Source organism: Stegastes partitus, unplaced genomic scaffold, assembly GCF_000690725.1.
Source record: "Stegastes partitus isolate 25-593 unplaced genomic scaffold, Stegastes_partitus-1.0.2 Scaffold603, whole genome shotgun sequence".
NCBI lineage: Eukaryota > Metazoa > Chordata > Actinopteri > Pomacentridae > Stegastes > Stegastes partitus.
The window spans coordinates 12,021-37,115 of NW_007578334.1; the positions used below are offsets into that span (position 1 = coordinate 12,021).

General features: G+C 39.9%; 1 protein-coding gene across 1 annotated transcript in view; it reads right to left on the minus strand.

Annotated features, from left to right (window-relative positions):
- Window positions 1-8,922: 8,922 nt before the first annotated feature.
- calcr (calcitonin receptor) overlaps window positions 8,923-25,095 on the minus strand; it is a 34,990-nt gene continuing 18,817 nt past the window's right edge. The window contains exons 15-21 of the mRNA XM_008289269.1: window positions 24,680-24,806; window positions 18,598-18,751; window positions 17,724-17,784; window positions 17,481-17,547; window positions 16,577-16,795; window positions 15,809-15,850; window positions 8,923-9,144 (exon numbers count right to left, since the gene is read on the minus strand). Coding sequence (XP_008287491.1) covers window positions 8,923-9,144; window positions 15,809-15,850; window positions 16,577-16,795; window positions 17,481-17,547; window positions 17,724-17,784; window positions 18,598-18,751; window positions 24,680-24,806 — 892 coding nt within the window. The remainder of the gene's footprint in view (window positions 9,145-15,808; window positions 15,851-16,576; window positions 16,796-17,480; window positions 17,548-17,723; window positions 17,785-18,597; window positions 18,752-24,679; window positions 24,807-25,095) is intronic.

The following is a 25,095-nucleotide window of genomic DNA, read 5'->3' on the forward strand; positions in this document are numbered from 1 at the left end:
TTACATCCCTAATTACTATAATTACGAACACAAGCTTTAAAAATCTAAAAATATTTTGTTTCTAAATGAACAATGGCATAAAATTAGACATAATTCAGCTGTTTTGGGCCTTTTTGTTTTTATGGTAATTCAACAGTTGATCAACTGTTGGTAATTAACAGTTTTTATTTTGAAGTGCAGTTGTGCATTTCAACAAACACACACAAAAAAAACAGCAGGAATTTAAATTGCCCCACAAATTATAAATACACAGAAAAAAGTCCTTTCACACTGAACAGATTTTTGGAAAATCAAACTTCATCATTCCTGTCTACAAGTTTGATAACCTGAACGGCAGGACGGACAGATTTCCCTGCTAATATCACGTGGAGTGGTACAACATCGTCCACCATATTAGTAAGAGTAACCTAAACTCTGTATACAATTGAAAATATTCCTAAATTCATTGCTTTGTTACTGGTGACCTGTCCAGGGTGTCCCCTGCCTACGCCCTAAGTCGGCTGGGATAGACTCCAGCCCCCCCGCGACCCTAATGAGGATTAAGCGATGTATAGAAAATGGATGGATGGCATTGCTTTGTTGATAAAAGACATGATATTTACCATGAGTTGTCTTACAGGTCCTCGAACACACAGCCTTAACCGTCTGATGTTCAAAGGAAGAGGAGTTGATATTCTGAACTCAGGGAGAAATTAAGTTACTCTAACTTGAATTTAGTTTTAAATCAACAAAGGTACAAATCTGAGTTTAAATTATACACAATGTTAAGGTAAAATAGCTGAAAATAAAATGATGTCTCCCCAATAATAAAAACAAAGAAAACATTGTTTGTGACAGCGGGTACGGTGGAGTGATGGTTAGCACCGTGGCCTCACAGCTAGAAGGTCCTGGGTTCAGATCTTTCCAGGGGCACTGCTGTGTCACGGTGGCAGGATTCTCCCCGCCTCTCACATCTGGGCTTGTATGAGAAAACTTACAGGTAGGACCATAAACTGTGTATAAAAGACGGATGGAGCTATTGTGATGTCAACTCAGGGTTTGTGATCCACTGTTTTAAAGCCACAGGGTTGGAATTTGCCAGTTGCCATCTTGGTTGTATGAAATTCTGTATGACAAATGAGGTGTGGATCTGACTGAGAACCGCAGACCTGAACTGTAGCGACTTACAAGATGGTCACTCTCTGAAGCATGCCCTGCTTTACCATCTGTTTTGCTCTAAATTAAACCACAAAATAGAAAATAAACATCATGCTGTATTGAAGGAGATGTGAAACGAGTGAAGGAGACCATAAAGTCATTAGGAAAATGTTTACTGAGGTAACAAGTTAAGTGAGAAGTAGATTAACTTCCATATAATGAGACTTTTACAGTATTTATACCCCTGCTGGCCATTAGAGGAAATGCAATCTGCACTGACTCACCTTTGTGACCTGCGTGCTTCAGATCTATCTTTTAAATCTGTTCTCAGATTGCTGCCATCAGGGAGCATTCTGAGTCTATCGCTAGGACAATAACACCTTGATTTGGACAAATGAGATGGCTGAAGAGGGCATTTAAATTAATAAGCTGCACTTGTGAATGACTAGCAAATACTAATATCATATTATCTGTATCTTGTCGGTTTGATTTTATGCTACAAATGAAATGCCCCGCGGGTCAACTAGAAGCAAACTGAGGGCTTCTTTGTCAAATGGTATTTGTCTCCAGTACAGAGGAAGCAAACCACAACAGTCACCTCTCCAGAGTGTGAACTGTTCCAAACAAGCAGTGTGGTCTCTAAACACCCAGGCCTCCTTTGAAAAAAATCCTACTTGTATTTGATCTGTATTTATTCAGCTCTTCTCTTTTCTTTCTTTGCCTTTCATTTTACCAGCGAGCTACATGTGACCCAGCTTTTCAACAGTACAATGTTTACTTTTGCGCCGCGTATGAATTTGAACAAAGAAATCCAGCGTTTTTCAGAATATCACACGTCACTCATCTCCAGAAAGATGGCTCTTTTCAAACCCTTTCCAAATTCACACTGCAGGGACAGTAAAACAGAAATAACGAGATATTTCTTCTTTTGTGAGACACCAAACAAATACAGATTTAGGCAACAGCAACACTTGAAAGGAAGTCAGTAATATTTTACAGTCAACTCCTGCGGGAGCCCTTCAGTGATGTGGATAACATTTATGCCAGCAGCATGGATCCAGCAAAGGTAATGTCAGTTAGATATTGGTCTGTCTAGACTCAGACATGTGGTGCAGCTATTCCTGCTCCCCAGAGAATGAAGCCGGTGCTTCCCAGAGGTTAGCGTTTGGGTTTCTAGTTAAAGCTGGGGTAGGCAGTTTGGTTTTTTTTGGCATTACCGAGCAAAAATTCCACACTTACCATTTAGCTAATTGCATTGCAAGGGTTTTGAGAGGAACAAAGTCTTCTGAACCTTGTCTCGACTCTGTTTTGAGGCATTACGAAATCCAAAAAGACTTCAGCCAATCACAGGGCTGATAGTTAAAAGAGTACAAAGTGAAACCGAGTCTGCAGTAGGTGTAGGAAGTGATGTCAACTTTTAGCTTTTGTTATGCGTTTGAAGCAGCTGAATGGGCTGAAACAGCTGCATAAGGACTTCTCAAATTTGTTTCAATTTATTTATTTATTTTTTCCATTTCCAGATTTCTGCCTACTTCAGCTTTAAAGGAACAATCTGGAACATATAAAGGGATATATTGGCAGAAATGGAACGTAGGATTCATAATTGTGTTTTCATTGGCCTAGACCTTCATAACTACATGGGGAGCGGCTCCTCCTCCACGGAGTCGGCTGTGTTGTGCCGTCGTCTTTAGAATGGCCAAACCAAACAAACCCCTGGCTCCTAGAGAAGGCCTTTGGCATTATTAGTGGCCACCATTGTTTCTCCTGCATGCTTAGTGAGGGAGGGCGAGGTGAGAGGGTTTCAGTTGAATTCTATCTATAACCTGCCACTAAATCCTGCACACTGGTCCTTTAAGTCTAGACAGCTGTTAGAAACTAGGATGGTCAACTCTGTTCACGCTGCACTTGGTTTACATCAGCATATTGTATTGTCACTGTGAACTGCTTTATTCAAAGCTTCATTCAAACTTTCATTTTATAAGGTCTGTGCATGAGTTAACATCAAGTTTATTAGTGACATGCTAGCATCCATTTGTCCTCTTCATGGTTTTGTTTTCTTAATACCAAATTGGTCAGCTTTTGCTTTTCAGGTACATAACTATATAAAATAATTGTACCTTTTGAATGTTACTACTACTGCAGCGATCATGTGTCCATTTAAAGTGTCATATAAGTGAGCTGCTATGGGTTAATGCAATTTTGCTTTAATTTTAAATAGAACTACATGGTATAAATGCTAAAATGTTTAGCGTGAAATTCTAGGGCTGCTGGAAATAGATTACAAGAAATCAGGATTGTGTTAAAAAAAAAAGTACAACAAGCAAGTAGCTACAGTCAGCCCAGGTTATTTTAAAAAATGCAATTAGTTATAATGTCAAGGACTATTTGATTACATTTTGTTTTCAGTTTCAAATTTAATCCTAAAATCATTTTTTAAAACAGTGTGTCTGACATATGGGGTCTCTTGGACAAGCGCTTTACTTTATAGCAGGAAAGAAAAGAAGAGTGTTTTGTCAAGATGGGAAGTCGAAGCAGCAGCAGCAGCCTCTTGAGAACAGCCATCCATTCCTGGCAGCGTCCCCGTCGCTCTGACGTCAGAGATGTGCATCATGAGAACATCTATGTCCAGTGCAATTTGTACAAGCCGAAAATCAATTTACTGTCATCCACAATGAGCTTTCTTTTTTTTTTTTTTTTTTAAATTTACATTGAAAACGGACAATGAGCATGTTGACTAAGAGCTCCTGTCGTGTTACGAGAGCAAAGTCTCCCATGTGGCCTTTGATTAAAAAACAGCAGCAACGGAAATTTGCACAGAAGAAGCAGCGTCTCACGTCTTATAGAACATAGAGAGTAGAGTGGTTCCTGTTCTTGTAAGGTTCGTTTGAATGGCTCATGCATTTTTTTTTTTTGTATTGAAATGTTTGAAGATGTATAAAGAGAATAAAAGAATATTTGTGGAAGTCTATTTATTTAGTATTAAGTCCAATATTTTTGTTTGATCTTGAAGTAATCCACAAAGAATCCAAAAGTATTCCGATTTTTTTTTAACTAATTCACTGCTATTACAAATTGCAAACAAGAAAAAAAACCTCATCTCATTGTCTATGCAACGACATCTTACACCCTTCATTGCCTAAACTTACCATATAGAATAAGACGCAGCATGTCTGTGGCTAATTTAACAATCTAAAGTTCTGTTCTGTTAATCTGTGCGCACCACTTACCTATAGTTTGCTCTCTGAGAAGTGCTGGCTCACTATTGTGTACACATCCAGCTGATTAAACACGAGAATCTGGGGCTACATCTCCACAATCTTTGGTTTCCGAGTTCTCCAGGCATGTTTGCTCGTGAACCGTGACTGTGAGTCTGCAGGGCGCCGTCGCCAAGGATGAAAAGAGAAAAGCTGCTGTAACACCTCAGCTGAATGAAATGGACATCGGAGCCTTTTTCTGTGTAACCCATTGGAAAAAAAATCCGTCCGTTCTTCTTTGTCCTCGTACCTACTGCGGCGAGGCCCGGCTGTAATGAATTTCTGGCCATGAAAGCTGAAAATACTCCAGATCTTGGGTGAAAGAGTGGGTCAATGCACAGTGGGTACATTTGAGTTGGAATGGACGTGGATATATGGTGGGAGAGGGAGTGGGGGGAGAGAGAGAGAAGTGACCTTCCTCTGAAAACAGCGATCCAAACAGTTTCGAGCGACCTTGAAAGATGTTTCGAGGATGTTTCCAACTCGCTGATGAAGATGTAGCCATGAAGCCCTGTCATCGCGGCTGAGCGAAACCACACACATCATCACTTTTGCGGACGGTTTCCGAGCCCACACGACATATTTTGAGTCCGGTCCAGCCGTACTGTGAGATCGCCGCCGTCAGGGAACATTCTGAAGGGCCTGAAATAGCCGGCCGCTGACATTCTCCTGAAGCTTCCCAGGCCAGCGCGCTCCCCAAGACGGAAACTTTTCGAAACAATTTACGGCTTCCTCCTCTATCTGTCCGCTCTAGTGTTCCATTGAATCAAGCGAGGGAAAACCGATAACAGGAGGTTCTGTGACAATTATGGAGATTTCATCCTCATTGTATCTTGATTATTGCGTAACTTCTCCATCTCTGCCTTCAACACAGTTTGCATAGAATTATATACGCTCGGCACTGACTATTTTCATGGGGCAGGGGACGGTATTTATCAGAGGAAGCTGTTCCATCTTCATCATCATATTATTATCATTATTATTTCACAGGCCCAGATGAGCTGAGCACGAGGGCAGTACGTCTTCTTCTTTCGGCTGCACCATTAGGATTCAGCAGAGCTTGAAATTGTGAATTATACAGAAGCTGCTTATGTAAAATCTGAAAAACATCCACATAAAGACATCCATCTCGGAGACAAACTCTTGATTTTGTCCACACGTCGGTTGCCGGAGTGTGATTCAATCCGGACCTCTTTGAATAAAAACGTGGCTGCCGAGACGGAGGGATCGCAAATCAAGACGGCAAACGGAGGAAGACTTCCTTTGTTTTCCCCGCGCACACATAGAAAATCTCTAATATCGACGCGGCGGAATCATCAGAGAATGCTCGAAAGCAAGCGTGTTTGGGGAAAAAAAAGAACTTTTACTTTAGAATCCATTCTGCCATTAAATAGCTTTTGTAAAAAAAAACAACAAAATCAAACATACCTTTTATCATCAAATCATTAAGTGCTGCAAATTGTCCATTTAGCCACTTTCATCTTTCTTCCCCTTCACAAACACACGTTGCAGCTCCTTTTTTTTTTCTTTCTGATTTGCTCAGAAAATAAAGAGCAACACCAAAGGATGTTTTATGGGTGTTACTCTTGCGCTAAATGGGTTGAGAGAGGGGAAAAAAAAAAACAACACTAATCAGTTTGGCTTTAACAAAATGCAGTTTTTATCAGCTTTTGAGATGATGCCAAGTCCAAGCTGAGAGGGAGAAAGAGACAAACACAAGGCAAAATCAATAACAGGAAGGTAACAAAAATAGTTAGAATATTTCACAGTGCAAAAATCTATTATGTACACAGTGTCTGCATGTATTTACACGGCTACCAACATATAAAATATATAGAATCCAGGACGCACAAGACTCATAATACGTCTTACAGTGTGCACCAGATCCAAGACAAATCTCCGTAATGAAGATGAAGAGGAAGGTGAGTTTCATACTAAAATAAATAATATACACTTTATTTCTCTTTTGTAGCACTGAAACCTACTGCCCTCATGATTGTCACTCTCTGTTCTTTCCTTAAAACAACAACAAAAACAACAACTCACTGACATGTGCTGCTGCAACGGGTCAGTGGGTTTAATTCAAGGGGGAACTGCAGTAAGAGGATTGTTAAATGAAGCTATGAAATAGGATTCACTGCGTTCAGCTTGTGTAGCTCGTGTGTTTTCTTTTTTTTGCTAAACTGCACCGTGACGGCTAGTGAAGAGCTGCATCCCTGACTTCAATCATTTGATCGATGTGATTTGATTTGATGACCTGATTTGCGACTTGTTTAACGTGATTAGCTCGCAGCGGTGGGCGTTCGGATTCCTGCTCGGATAAATCTCCAACATCTCTACGCAAAAGTCTATATTTACCTGATTATCTGGCTATTACAAAAAAAAGCGCGCATGTTTACAATTTAATGATAATTCAGAATCATTATTCAGGTTATTACAATGTGAATATGTGCATAATGTAAAGATCATTTATTCTGTGTGGTTAAATGTGTAAATTCTGTCTGGGCTTTACTATAAAGGTCCAGAGGAACTGTACATGTTCAACTGTTGTGTCCTGTGTTATAACCCTTTAATGTCTCATACAGGAGTGATTCCAGTTGACGATGAAAAGAAAACCTAATATGCAGCACACACACCAGGGCCAGACATTCAGCAGATAAGAACACAGCAGCACCGTGTAGACAGAAAACGTCGTGAGTCTGACAGTCAAATTGAAATCTTAGATTTAGTCTCTGCAAGGACCTTAAAAATGAATTCAAAGAGCAAATCCAAAGCATGTGTTAAAGGACAAGTAACAAATGCACATATACGACTGAACAACATTTCTCAAAACCCTCATGGCCTTTTTAAAAATCAACCTGTTAAAGATTTAAGTTAGCATGGCCGAATGGTTGCGTCTTTAGATTTTGGCCTTCGTTAGGAACTAATGAGTTGGAAAAGGTATTGACATTCTGCATTGTTGTTTTTGTGTTCTACCAGCTTTATCCTTTAAGATGTTGATGTTTTACAAAGAATTTTGTTAAATTCAGAGCAGAAAGCGCCACCTTCCAATTAAGGAGTCCAAAACCAATCACAGCAAGCGAGCAGCCAGAGGCTTTAATGGCTATTGGCTATACGCTTTAACATTTGCTCTGTCTGAATTTAAATTGGAGACATCAGAGTTTAGAAACTTCTAAGTAACTTTCATGGGTAAATGCAAGACACAGAATGTGTTCAAGTTTTAAACAAAACTCTTGATCTATACTCTAAAGCCTAAAGTGACGATGAAAAGACAAGTAGAGGAACATGACGGTGTTTTGTGTGTGTTAAGGACAACAAGAAGATCAGTTCATATTTGATGTAGGTGCAAGGTTGTGAATAAGATGTGTGAACGTGCCTTTAAGACATCATTTAGTTTAGTCTGTGCAGTGTACAGTTTGAACATGATCTTGATATTTTATCCTCAGTGAGCCATTCTCTTGCTCTGGATACTCACTGGTACAAAAGGCTACAAAATAAATGAATAAATACGCATGGAGGACAGAATGTCACCACAAAGGATGACTGAAAGTTATACATCTTTGTCAGAATCATTGGCACAACTGACAGTGAAACAACTCTTGTGGCTGTTTAACCTCAAAATAAAGTCTTTTTTTTTTCTTAATGTTAAGTTTTTGCGTGCATTTTTGCTTCTCAGCCTTGTGATCTTCGGCACAAAAATAGCAACTGCAAAAACAACAAAGCAGTCAGGGAAATGCAGCATCACAGGACGCACACTTAGCACATACTTAGGAGTCGGCAAAGAACGAAACATTAATAGGAAATGAAAATAAAGTCCTTTTAAAAAAAAAACATCTAAACACTATTTTCAAATGAAACGTGGTGAACACACATTATGTACACGGTTCCAGAGCTTTAAGCACAGAGGCTCTTGTTGCTGTTTGACCTCTACGATGGCACGTAATGATTAGGTTGGTGAAGTTTGTGGATGTGTGTGTCTTTTGCTTCGTGGTACCACATGTGTGCTTAGCTGGACTTAGTGCACCCTCATAGCTGTGACTAACAAACAGTACCCTTTGGTATAGGTGAGGTAAGGAATGATCGGTTCTTCCACTTCACCTCGATAATCATCACTATTCACCTCACGTCCAGTCGTTACCTTCATCACAGTCACATCCGGCACCACCGTCTCAAACCACGCAACCCTCCGTCCCTGCACACGCAGTTTAGCAGCTTTAGGAAGTTGACACATGTCAAAAGCAGCTCTTGTCTCATACCACAAGTTCTCGACATCAAAGTTCTCAAAAAAAAAAAGCAGCTGCAACAGCAATGTAAAGTAAAATGTAAAAAGTGTCCGCCTTGGAGCTGATCCACCTCCGTCTCCATGAGCTCTTTGTTTTTTGTTTTTTTTCCTGACCCGTATTATCGTTCCTGGGCTTCACAAACCAGCGTTAGCCTCTGAGATTGAATCACCGGGATGTGCCAGGGTGTACGTTTCCGTGGCTCTGTTGCTCTCCTTCGACTGTTTTCCCGTCGCCACACTCTTATGTCCTCAAGCGTACGTGTCTCCTGATTTCAGCGCCACCAGTTCAGAGTCGTCCGTGTGGCGTCCGTTCAAGTGTTCAGTGTTACAGTCGTGGTGGTACATGAAGGCGGGTACCTCAGTGATGGACGTGGCCGTGTAGGACGTGGAGCGCATTGAGCAGTGGTCCTTTCTTCTCTGACCCCACTGGGTTTTGTACTGCATCCACTGTCTCTTCAGAGCTGCCTGCACCTAAACGTCACACAAACACACATTAAGGAAAGATGTTTTAGTGTCATGGGCAATCGTTACGGATTGATGGAGGGACTTGCTACTGAATACTCCATTAGACCATATCTGCATTTGGCTTCTCCACACACTGACTATGCTATATATAGTCCACTCTTCTCCTTTGCTTGAACATCAGCAGCTATTATTAAAACACCTGCAGGAACTGTGTTTGAGACTTTAAATATGTTAGAGATATGATGTTAAGAAGCTCGCTTATGACGTATTTGCAGCAGAGCTAAAACCGCAGTAGAGCTATTACTGCTTTATTTTAATATATTTAACTCCTTTCCGTGGATAATGAGTATTTGAAGGAATGGTCCACATTAACATTAGGCTGTTTTCCACTTGCAGATGGTTTTACGGTGGCCTGAACCTTCATCGTGTTCCAACCACAGGAAACTACTCGCTTAGAACCTCTTCAAGGTCATTTTTAGATGAGTAAAAATAAAAAAGTATATGCTCAGAGAGAGTAGAGTGGCCCTGAAAAACAGCTAAGCAGGTATTTGCTGTGATTGTTTAAACTCAGAGAAGACAAATGCTGATTGGTTAAACTTGGAGAGGACAACAAGCACCATTTCTTTCCGCCCTCTTGATGTCCTCATGAAGTCTTCTCCTCTCAAACACCGAAATCAGCAACACAAAATTCAGCTTATAAACCTACCAACCTCCACTTTTCTACTTCCTGTGTGCTTCCTGTGAGTTACATCTAATAGCTGTTGTTCTGCAACATTTGGAGTCGAGTTAGAGGTCCTGCAAGTTACATCTGCAGTCCCCATCATGCCGGTGTAGGTGGACACACTACAGCCAAACTATGTCAATAAATCCACCTGTGCACAGCTTTGTGTTACAAAGATGCTGAGAGTGCACAATATGTTCTTTTCTAAAAATAGCAACAATATGGTGACCAAATGTAGTGCAGATGTTCAGGCATTTGCTTGCGCAACCGAGATAATTACAGATATCTGACGCATAATTGTGTTGCTGCGTTACATCCAAATATTGTTTGAAACGTGTCAACAGCTGTCTGCCCTCTCATTTCAGTGAGTCTCCAGTGGGCAACTCAACCACAGGCGTCTCCGTGCAAATGCCATCATTTTGAGGTATGTTTGGTCGGAAAAGGTGCGCAGTAAAAATATTTCTCTGAATTTTCCTCAAAAGCACCTTTCGCCGTTTTGTTCTATTTTTTTTTTTCTCCCACCAAATCCTTCCACCAGACGCCCAGCTTCATATGCAAATCAAAGTGCGGTTACAGAGCAATGTGACTGAGGCAGAGCCTATGTAAACACCATCATGTGACAACAGCAATCCAACTGACAGTGATCTTAACTGATGCGTGCGTAATTGCTGCAGCACATGTGGATCGCTCGAATTACAATCACATTAACAGATGCCAGTTAGGAATCGTTGGAGTCACTTTTCTTGAAATGAAGCCAAGTTGCGAATGAGGCCACATCATTAGAAAAAGAGAAAAGAAAACATGTAATCCATATTAAGCTATAAGGTATCCAGTTTTTCCTTCAAAGCCGCCAAGTCATATCACCATGATTTTGTTTTTTATCGTATCTTGACTGAAACTGTGCAATGTGTTTATCAGCAACAAACAAAACCAGCTTATTTCTCTTCACAGCTCTCCACAAATAAACTAATTACAAAATTATACAACTTCAGTAATTATACAAGCAACAGACCTTCATGCAACCGCGTCGATGTCTTCCTGCAACCATTTGACACAGTAAACACATTAATGAGCATGTGAACCACATCCATTCATCACAAAATCCATTACGATCCAGATGACTTACTGTAAGTATCCCTTCATAATCCTTCTATTTAGTCCTTAATGTGATCATCAGTCATGGTGTTATATACAGAAACCTAATTCACAAAACTGAGAAAGGATGTTGGACTGACAAAAAATGTGAAATATCTGAGAATCTTGTATACAATCGGAACATCTCATATGAGAGAAATATCTTAGAAATATCGAAAAAGCATCCAGTACTTTGGAAAACTTCTGCTTCATTTCGCCTCCAGTCTGATTGTTCTCATTTCTGGAGGTTTTATAAGAACAACAACAAAAAACTCCGCAGATGCCTTCATATGTGGGAAAAGTCAAGGCTCCAAAACATACACTATAAAGTACCACTGCTGCATCTGAACAAATGGAAGCAGCTCCTTATGGCTTCCTGCAGAGTTTTCAGTAACCAAAGAAATACAACACCAGGATGCATAATCAAATGTTAAAAACATACAGAAACTGAAATCATTCAGTGTGCTATAGTGCTGAAGTGAAATCCAGATCAAACAAACCTGTGTTAGGGTGTATAGCTCATTTTGTGTGGTGGCCCCTACAGTAGCAGGTAGATGGGGAATGAATGAATACTTCTGCTGTTAGTCATTTAGAATGTATCCGTTATTAGTTCTAAATATGACTTATTTAACCTTTACATGCTTCCTTTGTTCAAACACTTCAAGACTAGATGTTGCTATTTGTCGCTATGCAGACGACACCCACATTTATGTAGCACTCTCACCGAAGCTAGAACAGTTTTCTTCCTGCCACTTGAAAGAAGCCAGAAGACTGCAAAATAATAATAATAACAACATAACATATTTTTTATACTTGTTCTCTAATTGTTCTATTTAGCAGCCATAATCCTGTTGTATAGAGGTGTTTTTGCATTCTCTCCCCTTTCTATCATGGAAGAAAATATGCCTGTAATATTGTATACTCCACTAATGTGAGCAAAAAAAAAAAAAAAGAAGTCTAGTCTAGTCCAGCAGACCTGCCATGTCTGTGCTTTAAAACAATAAACACCTGTCTGCAACAACACTTCCTTTAGCTAAATAAAGATAACACTGATTCATTCTTTTCTTAAGTTAAGAAGAAAGGCTTAGTGCATACCTTGTGGCACTAAAAACTAACAGTTACATCAAAATTCTTGGTGTTATCACTAATGAGGAGCTAAACTTCAGAGACAACATCAAAGTTGCAACCAACACATCATTGTGGTGTAGTTTACGCCTAATTCGTGATCACCGACTTCCCATTGAGGACCGTTGCAGCTTATTCTGCTAGAATACTAAGAGGCACCAAAAAGAGAGACCACAGCCTACAATTCTTAGATCCTTTCACTGGCTTCCAGTTAAATATATAGTTCTGTTTAAGGCCCTACTTATTTCCTATATATCTCTCAATGATTTGGGCCCAAAATAAATTAAAGACATGTTAAGTTAAAGCCTGCTAGGTCTCTCAAAGGACTCATCAGTTAGTGGCGCCCAAAGTTTAAATCGAACATGGTGAAATGGCATTTAGTCATTATACTGCACGGCGCTGGAACCAGCTGCCCCAGGAATTTAGATTGTCGCCATTTTGTAAACCAAACTAAAGACTGCTTTTCTCCACTGCTTTTTATCAGTGGGTCACTTGGTTTAAACTTTATATTTATCATTTTCTTTCTCTTCTTTTAGTTTGAATTTGAATGTTTTTTTGCAGTTTTTCTATCTTTTTGTGTATTTTATTGCACAATGCAAAGCACTTGCAATTATCTTTTGTGTATGAGATATTCACATGCCTTGTTGTTTGTTTAGCGTAAAAACAATGTATAAAATGGTGAAAAATGGCATCACAGTTTCCCAGATCACAAAGTCACACCTGCAAATGGCTTCTTTTATCCAACCAATAATGACTATTAAACTCAGAAAAATAACAAATCTTCACGTCTGAGGAGCTGGAAGCAGTGAATGTTGGGTAGTTTTCCTTCAATCGGTTACATATACTGATGATCACAAATACTCACATTACTGTTGTCTCGCAGCAAAAAGGTTCAAACCTCAGCTGGAGCCTTTCTGTTTGCAGTTTATATGTTCTCTCAGTGCCTGAACAGAATTTCGAACACAATCCAAATACATGCATGTTCGGTAAACTGATGATTCCAAATTGAACGTGAGCGCGAACGGTTATCTGTCTCTCTGCATTGGTCTTTAAATCTGTGATGGATTGGCGACCTTACCACGGTGCTCCCCGCCTCTCCGTCTCTAACAGCATGGTACGATACAAGTGTCCATCAATTCCACGATATCTCTGATTGACTGATTGAACAAGAACTGAAGTGTGAAAAATGTTCCTGAAAACAGAAACCAGAGCTCTGTCCCCCCCCCCCAGCGGTGCAACGTTATCATTTAACTCTGTAACACCCTTCTACTGTGATTACTGCGGGTGACAACAACACAAAAGGATCTAATGATACAAATTATGCCACTAATTGTGATAATGAGACAAAAGAGCAGCTGAGGCTTAAAGTCTCCACGTAGGACGTCTTGCTTGATGTCACAAATACAGCTCGAAAGCTGTTTGTCTCACTGACCCGACGCGACAATGGTGCCATTGAAGAAACAAGGCAGGTCTGTGTGGTTTGGCCTTGATATCAAAAACCAGAATCGAACTTGTGTCCTAATTACGGGGCCATGAATTGGTCATTATGTGAGTGAAGCAAACAAACCCTTTCATTCTCTTGTGACAGTTTAGTGTTCTCGCCCTTCAAACACGCTCTACACATTGTTTCTATTCCGCAAATAGTTTACATGGTTTAGGATGATGCTGCTGCTTTCTGGCTGCTCATGTAAAAGCGAGCAGCTGACCTGTTTACCAGGCTGAATGCATAAAACTCCACAGCAGGCTGCCAGCAAAGCGCTTCATGCTGAGTATTTAAATGTGCTACTCTTGCAGTTTATGCATCTCTGCCCTGTTTTGCTCTCATGCAATGACATACCTCATAACAACATCATCGTCTCTTTGGGTAATAGAACCTCACAGACCTATTTTCATGATTTTAACTCCAGAAATAGTACTCCCACTGAAATTTCTGTGTGTAATTACCTGCTTCCTCTGCACTATTCACGCTGCCATGAACTCTAACAACCTGCTAAAAATGTCCGGTTCAAACGTACAACTGGCATTCTTTGTGGACACCTCGAGCTTGAAAGCATCTTTCACACAATGAGTCTGCGGAGCCGCAAGGTCTCCACAACACCATTAACCCCGGATCTGAGCTTTAATGGAAATCTAGCAGGTTGGTTTGGTGAATCAAGTTAAGGATGCTCGCAGTCAGACAGCTGCAGACAGACTTAGAAAGGCTGACAGGAGGACTTGAAAGGAGAGTCAATTTCCAGCCGAGCTTGGAAACCACACAGTCATTTATAAACCGTGTCTTACTCTTCACCTGACATGACCCTTCTGCTTTTACTGCTCCAGCACCAGATCGGTCTCGGAGGAGACAAGAAGAGCAATGCTTTATACAACTGATCTAACGTGAAGTTACAACTATGTTACTAAAGTATTCGATGCCAAACCCCAACTTTGAGTCTGTTTTTCATATTTGCGGGTCACTTCTCGATGTGCTGTCGGATGTAAGATGGCAGAGATCTGACCCGAAAAACAACATATGAAAATGTTTTACCTGATGGAGTCTGATGTCTCATGCATAATGTCACAAGCAATGAGCAGTTTTATTGCTTCATGACTGAACAGCTCCCAGAGCAACATGTGCAGCGTGACCTTTATAAAAGGGCAATTGCTCTAACTACAGCAATATTATGTCAAACATGGCACCAGGGTACAATATTTTTAAAGGAACAGATACATATTTTGGGACCTGTTCGCTTTCCTGCCATGAGTTAGCCGAATAGATTGATACTACTCTAATATCAGTCTATTAAATATGATGCTACAGAGGATGGGAAATCGTAGCTTCGTTTGGCTCAGAGCAAAGACTGGAAACAGCGAGCCTTTCTTAATCCAAAGGTAATAAAATCTGCCTACGAGCTCCTCTAAAGCTTACTAATTAAACAAACAGAACTTGTTGATAGCTGCCTCTTGGTCTCAGCTTACAGACATGAGTGGTAGCAATCGTCTCATCTAAACTGTGGCAATAAAAAGAGAGTTAGTGCATATTCCCCAGAGGGTTGAACTCTTCCTTAACTTTAACCAGCTGAACCCCAAGCAGTTTCGAGGGATTTTATTTACTCCTGTCACATTTTTCCTCACTGTGGGTTCTTTTTTTTTTTACTACAATATAAAGTCCTGCACCTCTATGAAAACAGCCCAACCATGGCTGGAAGTAAAGAGAACTCAGAAAATGTCTTCTGGCCAGTAGTACACAGCTATAAGGGCTTAAATCATAAATAACAAAAGGTGATTTATTCTTTAATTATTTATTTACTGGATTTTAAAAAATTTAATAAAATGGAATGCACCCATTTTCCAAGTCCCCACAGGTGTTACCAATACTGGAATAAAAGATGACTCTAGATATTTTACTGTTTGCATTTTTAATTTGTTTACATACTATCTGCTCTGTATACACACAGCCTGCAGTTCATCCTAGTTTGGGCCAAGAAGTCCCTGAATTTTTGTCACATAACAGCTGAGTCACTCCTATCTTATCAGTTGTGCCGAGGAGTCCAGCTTTTAAAAGCTTGTATTTGGTAGTTTGTATTTTTACAGCCTCTGGTTCTGCAGTTTTGGTGTTTGTTTTTGTTGACAACATGTCTTTCAAAGAGGGTAGTGGGTTTCAGGGTTCAGACGGTAGCACACAATATGTGTAAACGCATCAACAGTCCTTACCTCTCCATTGAAGAAGCAGAATATCGTTGCCACCAGTAAACCCTTTTGAAAAGAAACACAAGCACACAGTCACTCTTTCTTTCTATTTTCCTTTGTTTTCACCACATCAACAAATTTAAATAAACTCCTCAACAGTGAGATAACAAGTTTAATAAAGAGCGAACAAAAACAGTATTGGTAGAGCCGTTGTTAAATTACTATCTAAGTGAGTGAATGGACTGCCTACCTAAATATTTCATGGATTGGCTGTCTGCTGTTTAATTAAGTGGATAACTGGTAGTAAAACAGAGTTAATGGGGTGCCTAACTGGTTCTTTAAATGTTAATTCAACATTGAATCACATCAATCAATCACAACAGCTACAAGGCAGAAAACAAGGTTTGTGAGGGCAGAAACTTTCAGTCACGCAAAGCTTAACATCTAAATCTGGAGCGGACAGAACCTGATGCTACTGACTAATATGAGTTGGATTGTGAATCAATTTTGCACGCCCACTCATGTTTCAGGGCTAAAGTAAAAGTATTACTTTACCTGTTAGATCTAAAAACATTTAAAGCTCATTGATGACAATGCTCATTCATTATTTTTTTCTTCATTATTGAAAGGATTTTGCCCAGAGGCGCGAAACGTCTCAATCTGCAGAGCAGCAGCAGCACCACTATCCTGCTTTTTCATCCATTGTTGAATTGCCTTTGAACTGAGCTCCTGCCTGGCACTTTAATGGGAATTTTGATTAATGTTGTGGCTTGCTCTGAGCTCAGCACCTACCTGGTAGTGCATGAGTATGTGCATGATGTATTCGTAGACTTCCCCGGCCAGCCGGTTCTCTGGCCTCCAGGGAAAAATGACAAACTGTATTCCCAGCAGAGGCACCAGAATCAGAGTGGCTCTCACCGCCTTCATGTACATGTTGGACTCTGCCCGGTGCGTGTCTCTCAACTTGGTAACCAATACTCTTATAATATTTAGTAGGAAGAAGAGGTTCACCTGCAGAAAATGAAGAAATGATAAATAAAAGAAATGCCTTTTTTTTTAAACTATTTTTTTGTGTGTTTTGAGAAAGCTGCTGTGAAAATGACAAATAATACCGTAATTTTCGGACTATTGAGCACACCTGAATATAAGCCGCACCCAATAACTTTAAAAAGAAAAAAAATTGTACATAAACAGGCCGCACTTGTCTATAAGCCGCAGGTGTCCACGTTGTAACATGAGATATTTACACAGAAAGATGTTGCACAGAAAGATTTTTTAAATTAAATACGTACTGGTAATGTACACAAATACATATCGTAAATGTTTTTTTCTGAACACTGCTTGTAGCACGGCTGGTTAAAAAAAATTAAAAATGCAGTAGCCTACCAGGAAAAGTCATTGATCACTATCTTCATCTTCCTCCTGCGCACTAAAACCACTAAAGTCGTCTTCTTCAGTGTCGGAATTGAACAGCCTCGGAATTACTTCATCACACACTTCTTCAGTCTCTCAATGTCACTTTCGTCTCGAGGCAAATTTGTAAAAATCCATAAATTAGCCGCATCATTGTTTAAGCCGCAGTGTTCAAAGTGTGTGAAAAACGTAGCGGCTTATAGTCCGGAAATTACGGTAATTATATGCTTCACTTTGGGGATCCATGTTTTTCTGCGGTAAAACAGTGGATTAGCAGACTTACAAGAAGTGCCGCCACTATAGGCCCATGGACCGCGTAGAGCAGATGGGTTTCCACACTCATCCAACAGCTACAGAGGGAAAAACATATCAGTCAGTGCCGTCTGCCGCCCAAAATACACATGCGCGCACACATTGAAAAACATGCATGTGTACGGATCTGCACGCTCTCACTCTGCCACACACGGCTGAGCACATATGCAAACATCTCCTGTTTATTTGCAGAACTTTCTGGAACATTACTCACTTGTCATCAAAATACTTTTTCCTTGCCACGGCGTGGATGGATACAGGCACTAGAGGAAAGCCTTGGACAGGGAAAAAAAAAAAAAAAATGGCAGCCAGATGAGGTCTTGAGTGAATTTTGTGAGATTCATTTGTCATTAATGCAACAGTAAAAGCACAGTTAGCTTTGTTTGTTGGTTTTAAACCTCCTCATCAACTACAAAATTGTTACTTTACAAATATCACTTTCTTGAAAAAGCCAAAACTTTCATGTCTTCTTTCCTACAAACTTTCCTGTTGTAGTTTTACTGCTGCCCTCTGAACAACAACGCTTGGTTAATTTTCTGTCTAATTTGACATTCTGTCTATAAAACACCCACTAGAGTCTGGGCTCAGATTTGAACTTTTATTATGGATATAAACAAAAGAATCCATGTACAGTCCATTTTCAGATGCCAGTGAGGCCCTGCAGCGTATCAGCCACAGATGGACCTCACTCACTGGCTCTGTTCCCCACACAGACACACAACCACGGCAAAGACAGGCCTCAGGGTTATCCTAACATTTTTAATGATGACCATCCATTTAGTTCCATCGCCGACTTGTTTGACAGACTGCACCCATTATTCCTTGTTTGGAACAGGGTGAAAAACAGGACAGGAGCGGCGCTAAGCGACAGGAGGGCCAATAAAGCTGTCAGCATGTCCACAATGACATACTGTACAAGGATCAGGCCATTACAAGTAAATTGTGTCCAATCTTGTTGAATTGCTTTTCTGGGAGTTTTCAAGCTGTGATTGAGTCCAGTAAGGACTTACAAAAATAGGTCCTTAAGGACACACGGCATACAAAAAGAAGAGAAAGACAAAACACGGGAAATAGTGCAAATGACTCACCCCAGCCCAGGAGGTAGTACCAGTGCAGATGCTGCTCCTCTGCGAACACGGCCACCACGATGAGCGTGTGCAGGTAGATGCCTTCACAGAGCATCCAGAAATAGTTGCAGCCCAACATGTACATGTGGAAGAAGTGCAACACTTTACAGCCAACCTGAGAACAAAGCAAAAACCGGATTTTGTGTCATTTGTTTTGGATGGTTTTTTTTGTGTTAAAAGATGACTATTAAACCATAATTTAATTTAAACACTCCCTGACATCGTCTCAGCAGGAGATTGAAACATGTAACCGGATGTTTCAGCAGTCACGGCAGAAAATTCATTAGCCGGTATTATCCTTTCCAGACCGAGAGGATGTTTATTCATTTACCCCCTTCGGAGGTGAGCCGATGTTGGAAATGATGATTTTTCTTTGTATTCGGAGCGCTATTTAATTGTGTTTGTCTCACTTTGCACAAAGATCACATCCATGTGAGAGAGTATATATTAGTAGCTTACATTGGACTGTGCAATTTTCTATTTGCGCCTCTGCTGTGGCGCAAGAACATGACAGCATGTCTCATTATGTTCCTCTGATTGAGTCATTATGTTGAGAGATGATGACTTTGATGGCATATTATTTGTATGCCAATCTTGTCTAACCACTGTCTACTAAAGCTCTAATTATCAAGACCCTTATGGATGTGCCATAAGTTATAATTCCGCTGCTGACTCCCAGAAAGGCACCAATGAACTTGGTTGTACTGAAAATCTACTTAAGAACTTTTCCAACAAAGAGTAACTTCCACAAAAGTAAATGGTTGTGCATTTTAATGCGAGCCTTGCTGGTGATTTGGGAACTCATTCATGCATTTTATTGGGAGATTTGTTAAGGAAACATGTTTTTGGACATTTTTGACAGGCATCTCTGCCAACCCTATCAGCTTTAGTGGCTTCTGTTTGTCCAAACTCAGATTGCCTCTTCCTCCCTCGAGCCCAAATTTGGATTACTGGCATGTGGCTCTAGTGAAAGGCCAAATGGCAGCAGGGGGTAAAAACAAATCAGACAATCATGCTAAAGGTAGTGGGTAATGTCGCAATCACTGCAATGTCACAATGCTTCTCTTCAGTTTGTGATCATTACTCTAAAAGCACGATATCAAACTATAGCATCCACTTAAGTACTACTATTATGTTTCAAGCATTTTACTATAAGTTGTTTTTCATATATTTAATGAGTCCGCTCACAGCTGATTTAAATAATATCTTTCTAAATTGTTGAATCCAAATCAAGTAGCCACACAGATTTTAATGGTGTCTCACTTGGATACAGAGACACCGATAATTGGCGTCTTGACTTCCTACGTGAACAATAATTTTCATTTCCAACTGAAATTTACAGTGTTCGTCTGTATGCTGATGATACTGTAATTACAGAATTTGTCCTTTATGTTTTAAAGATGGGCTGCAAGGTGGAGCAGTGGTTAGAACTGTTGCCTCGCAGCTAGAAGGTCACCGGTTCGCATCCCGGTGAGGTTCTCTCCGGGTTCTCCAGCTTCCTCCCACACAGTCCAAAAACATGTTGAGGTTAATTGGTGATTCTAAATTGTCCGTAGGTGTGAATGTGAGTGTGCTTGGTTGTCTGTCTCTAAGTGTAGCCCTGTGATAGACTGGTGACCTGTCCAGGGTGTCCCCTGCCTTCGCCCTAAGTCAGCTGGGATAGACTCCAGCTCCCTGCGACCCTAGTGAGGATTAAGCGGTGTATAGATAATGGATGGATGTTTTAAAGATTTTTATCCCCATATTTTTGAAATACATAAAACATGAATTAAATTACAAAAACTAAATTTAACATTGAACTTATTACTATGAATCATTTTTTACACTATGATTTAAAATATAATCACAAATGTATCTATAGAGTTTCACACACTGCTTTTGATTTAATAGATAAAACAATTAAATTGTTGGGGTTTAATACTGCATGTATATATATTTGTGTGTGTGTGTGTGTGTCTATATTTCTACAATTACATACAGTTAGTACAATTTGCAGAAAAACAACACTTGTCCTGTAATCTACATAGACTATCAAATGTGAAAGGTAGGCTAAAAAAATGCATTTTAATTCTAGAAAATTGCAGCATTTTTTATTACATGGTTATTTTCACTTATTTTATTTTATTTTATTTTATTTTTTAAACATCCAAGCTGGAGAAACATTACCTCTTTTTTCTGCAGTTGTTTTTTTTTTTTTTTTTTTTAATAGTATAAAAAATGCATTTATATAGCAGATAGATCTACAAATGTGAACTTAAAGGTCTTGTTTAAAAGCTGAACACTTTGATCCGGTTTTTAATCAAACACAGCTTGTTTCCCCTCTAATGATCCCCATACAAGCCACTAAACTATCTACGAGGATTGCTGCAATCCTTAAGTCCTTTGCCAAAGGGCTGCTTGATTTATTGCTCATTATAGCGATCACATCCTCCTCTTTGAGTTATATGAGACGGCTGGTTGATAATCACTGTCATTTTATTTACGCTGTCTCACTATTTAATATTCTTGGTGGAGATCAGGACAACAGCAACACAGGATAGGTTAACTTTAAGTCAAAACTCGCTCCTTATTCTTAAAACGAAACATCCTGAATTCCTGAATTCACTGGTTTCCCTTAAAGCCCGGTATAGAGAACATAAACATATATTTTTAATATTCACATTGGGGTTTCTGGTTCACAGTCCTGAGTTAAAAGAGCAGCCACAGTATTCAGAGATGCTGGCATTGCTATTAAGTGCTGCTCTCTGGGGTCTTCTTAGCTCCAAACACGCTGTAGTCATTCACCTCTAAACTTTTAGCCATATGTCTCACTTTCCTACATTTTCCTTTCCGCAGGAGGAAACGTAACAGACGCCGGCTTGTATCGGTACCTGAGAGTTAGATCACTTACGTTTTCCCTCATTCAGGACTAAACCAAAAGTTTGTTTTACCAACAATGTTCTGGTGAACAAATCAAGCTGCTATAGATCATGTAGATGCTTCTCGTGTTTTCAGCCTCCTCCCTGGTTTGACACAAGCTTTGGGGATTCACTCCCCCACAGCACTGGCAGCCCAAACCAGACTCTGTATCGCCACACCAGAGAGCATAAAAAGAGCTTGTTTTCTCAGCGAGAGCAAATCTCGACTACAATCCACCGTTCCTAAATCAGCAGCACCGAAAACAGCCCCGTAAGTCTCACTCTGGCAGCGGTAAATTTCACAATGTTTCCCAGCAGACACGCATGAATCCCAACCGGTGACGCTTTATGATTTCAGTTTTTCTGCTTCCTCGGGAGAACCAGAGCCACGGTAACTAATTTTATTTTGACAAGCTGCAGCGAGTTAGCACAACTTGACCGCGCTACATCAGAAAGTAACAGATTCAACACAAACCCTTTGACAAATGACGACAGGGGGAGATTTGAAAGGGAGCCACCGCGCAAAGACATATATGTTTCCTCACATTGACGATGACGGCTGTTGTTCCTGTCTGCTTCTTGGATACGTTTAGCTCAGCGGGAGCCAGACAGATCTGGTGAACGCAAATGAAGCGGCAGCAGGACGCGGAATCAAACTCAAACCCAGCTGATGCATCTGCTGTGTCCTCAGTGTTTCCACTACTTTGTCAGGCAGGAGATGCTCCAGCTGAGAGCAAGCTGAGGCTGATGGGATTGTGTGAAATAAGAGCCAACTTCCACAATCCTATCTGCTGTCTTTTGTGAGGTACTTTGATCATCTAAAGTTCTTTTTCTTTGATTTAGCAAATTTTTTTTTTTTTTACGCATTTACATATTGGACCGATGCGTATTATTATTATTATTATAGTCTTGAATGTGTTTTTTAAAGTAATATTTTGTCCGTTTTTATCACGTCGGGAGCCCGAATGCGTTTAATTTTATTTGGGCCTACATGAAAGCAAAGAAGATGTGATCCTTTTTTGGAGTTGGAGAAACTCTGCAATAACAACTTTTAAGAAGAAGCAAGAACCAAAGGCTTTCATTATTTTGATTTCCAAAAAGGAGGAACACACAAATTTATGTTCACTTCTGATAGTGAGACATTCCTACAAGACAGATTTACTACTTCTACCTAAGAAGACCTCAGGGTTTCAAAGAATTCACTTAAGGCATTCAGTGTGGCTGCAAAAACTCCAACAGGAGAATGTGGACGAGAGCAAAAAACCGTCTCTTGCTGTGCCAAGATGTGGCACAGCGAGATGAAATGCTACTGAGGACATACTTAAAAGTGTGTTACACCAACTTTAAAATATTAAAAATATAGAGCATACCCATTTAAATTTCGCTTTCACACACATTGCTTTGCCCTTGCACATCCAAATTTCTTATTCCTTGCATTTTTATTAGGTTTAGCATAAATTATTTGTATCTCATTTCAAAGCAGTGCAACTAACCTTCCCCCCTCAAACTGTATTCTGCTACATGGCATTTTTTCAGCACGCTACATTAGCATTTGGCTCTAGTAATGCCAATTATATCAGTCGGATGCCACTGTGGTCCAGATGGAAATGTCGAGAGAAATACTCTGAAATTTGATGCAGAAATTCATATCATGTGCAAGATTTTAGACATAAATGTAGCTGCAAACATATATCTGCTATGTGGAGATATAGTGAAGTAATGGCATTCTTACTGCCTCTGTATATACGCTGTAAACCTTCTCTGTTCTATGTTCTGGTAGCCGGTCTGGCCATGTGTGCTTGTTAGTGCATGTAAGTGCATGTGGGTCCCCCCTTTGAAACTGTTAGTCCTCTTGACATTTAGACTAACAGCGACCTCCCACGCCGCATGTAAATGTAGCATTTAAGTGCAGTCCAACACAAAAAAATGTTAAAAAAATTAAAAACGAAGTATTTTATCTTTGCTATGTCCCTCATTTATGTGCACTCGTTTAGTTTCAGCTCAGCTCAGAGTCTCCAGTGTTGTCTTGAGATGCTCCTCTGCTTCTCCTTCTGCATTCGTGTCTGTTACGTTTTATCTTTTTTTTTTTTAAGTGATAGGAAAGTCAAGAGAGAGACAGGAAAGTGGGGGAGACGAATGGGGGAAAGACCTGCAGGAAAAGGCCACGACTGGAACCCATGACCTCTGAACCCTGAACATGTGACACCAGCTCAACCATTTAGGATATCGCAGCCTTTGTTATGTTCCAATCTTTATATGTCTGTTTCCACATACGACTCCTGTCCTACAGTACATGGACACAGATGCATTTGGAGTGGAAGAGATATGAACTGAAAGGAGAAACAGTTCAAGTGAAGACAACAGTACTTAGGTTGACATCAACTTGATCCTACCATTCAGTGTATTTTGCAATGCTAGCATGTGCTAATTCTTGTTGCTGCATTATTTGCATTGGCTCTGTGTACACAACCATTCTGCTTGTAAATTAAATTGAACGAGGGAGGTGCGGCTGACATGCCCGTTTGTTTTTGGCTTAATATTGCAACAGAATCAGTAATTCTTAATATATCTGCAAAATTTATAAATGTTAACATGCTAACTTGCTAAAGAAAAGTGAACACAGTCAACAAAGTAATTGTTTAAAATGTTCACATTCGTATTGTGAGCATGTTAGCACGCTAACATTGTTTTCATTTAAAATGTCATTTCATCAGTCACAATATGAACAAACTGCAACAAGCTGCCTGAAATGAAAAGAAAAATCATTTTTAATTAACATTAAGATGTTTTTATTGGGTATAGAAGAAAATATTTTTGAAGGGAATGACTGAAGTTATTATTGTCATATTGATTCAATTGATTCAATGCTTGGGATCTGTGTTCGCAGTGTGCCTTAAAAAACAGCAAGACGTAGGAGCTGTGTAGTTTATTTTGCACATTTAAATATTAATTAATCACAAATCTTATCATCATTGTATTAATTAACAACGTTATTGCACATAGCAGATTTTCCTCAAATTGTGCAGGCCTCCACCATTTCACTCTTATTTCCTCTAAAACAACATGTTACCTAGTTTCCATCCCCACTACAGATGTCTGACGAGCACCAACACTGCGGTAAATATTCCACTTGAGGATCTACTCACCGGGTTTCTGGCCACCACTTTGGGATTGTTGACCACACCTACGAGGTAGATGATGGTGAGGGCGGAATTGAGCACGTAGGAGCAGAAGAGGTTCTTGTGGAGGGTGATCCTTTGGCAGCTCAGGCTCCTGTGTGCCATGATTGATTTTGTAACATGCTGACATGGCAGGACATGATGTGATAATTCAACAAAAAAACAAAAAAAACATACCACCTACAAATATGCAATAAATACTCCTCTGACACATAAAAGAAGACACGACTGCAACAAACAGGAAAACAGTAACTGTAATGACTGGCAGGTTAAGAGTTAATGATGTTGCTAAAAGTCTGTAAACTATCAAATAATTGGGATCTTTCATCTCAGACTACTTGCTTTTTGTGGTTGTTAAAAAAAAAATCCCCAGGATCAACAAG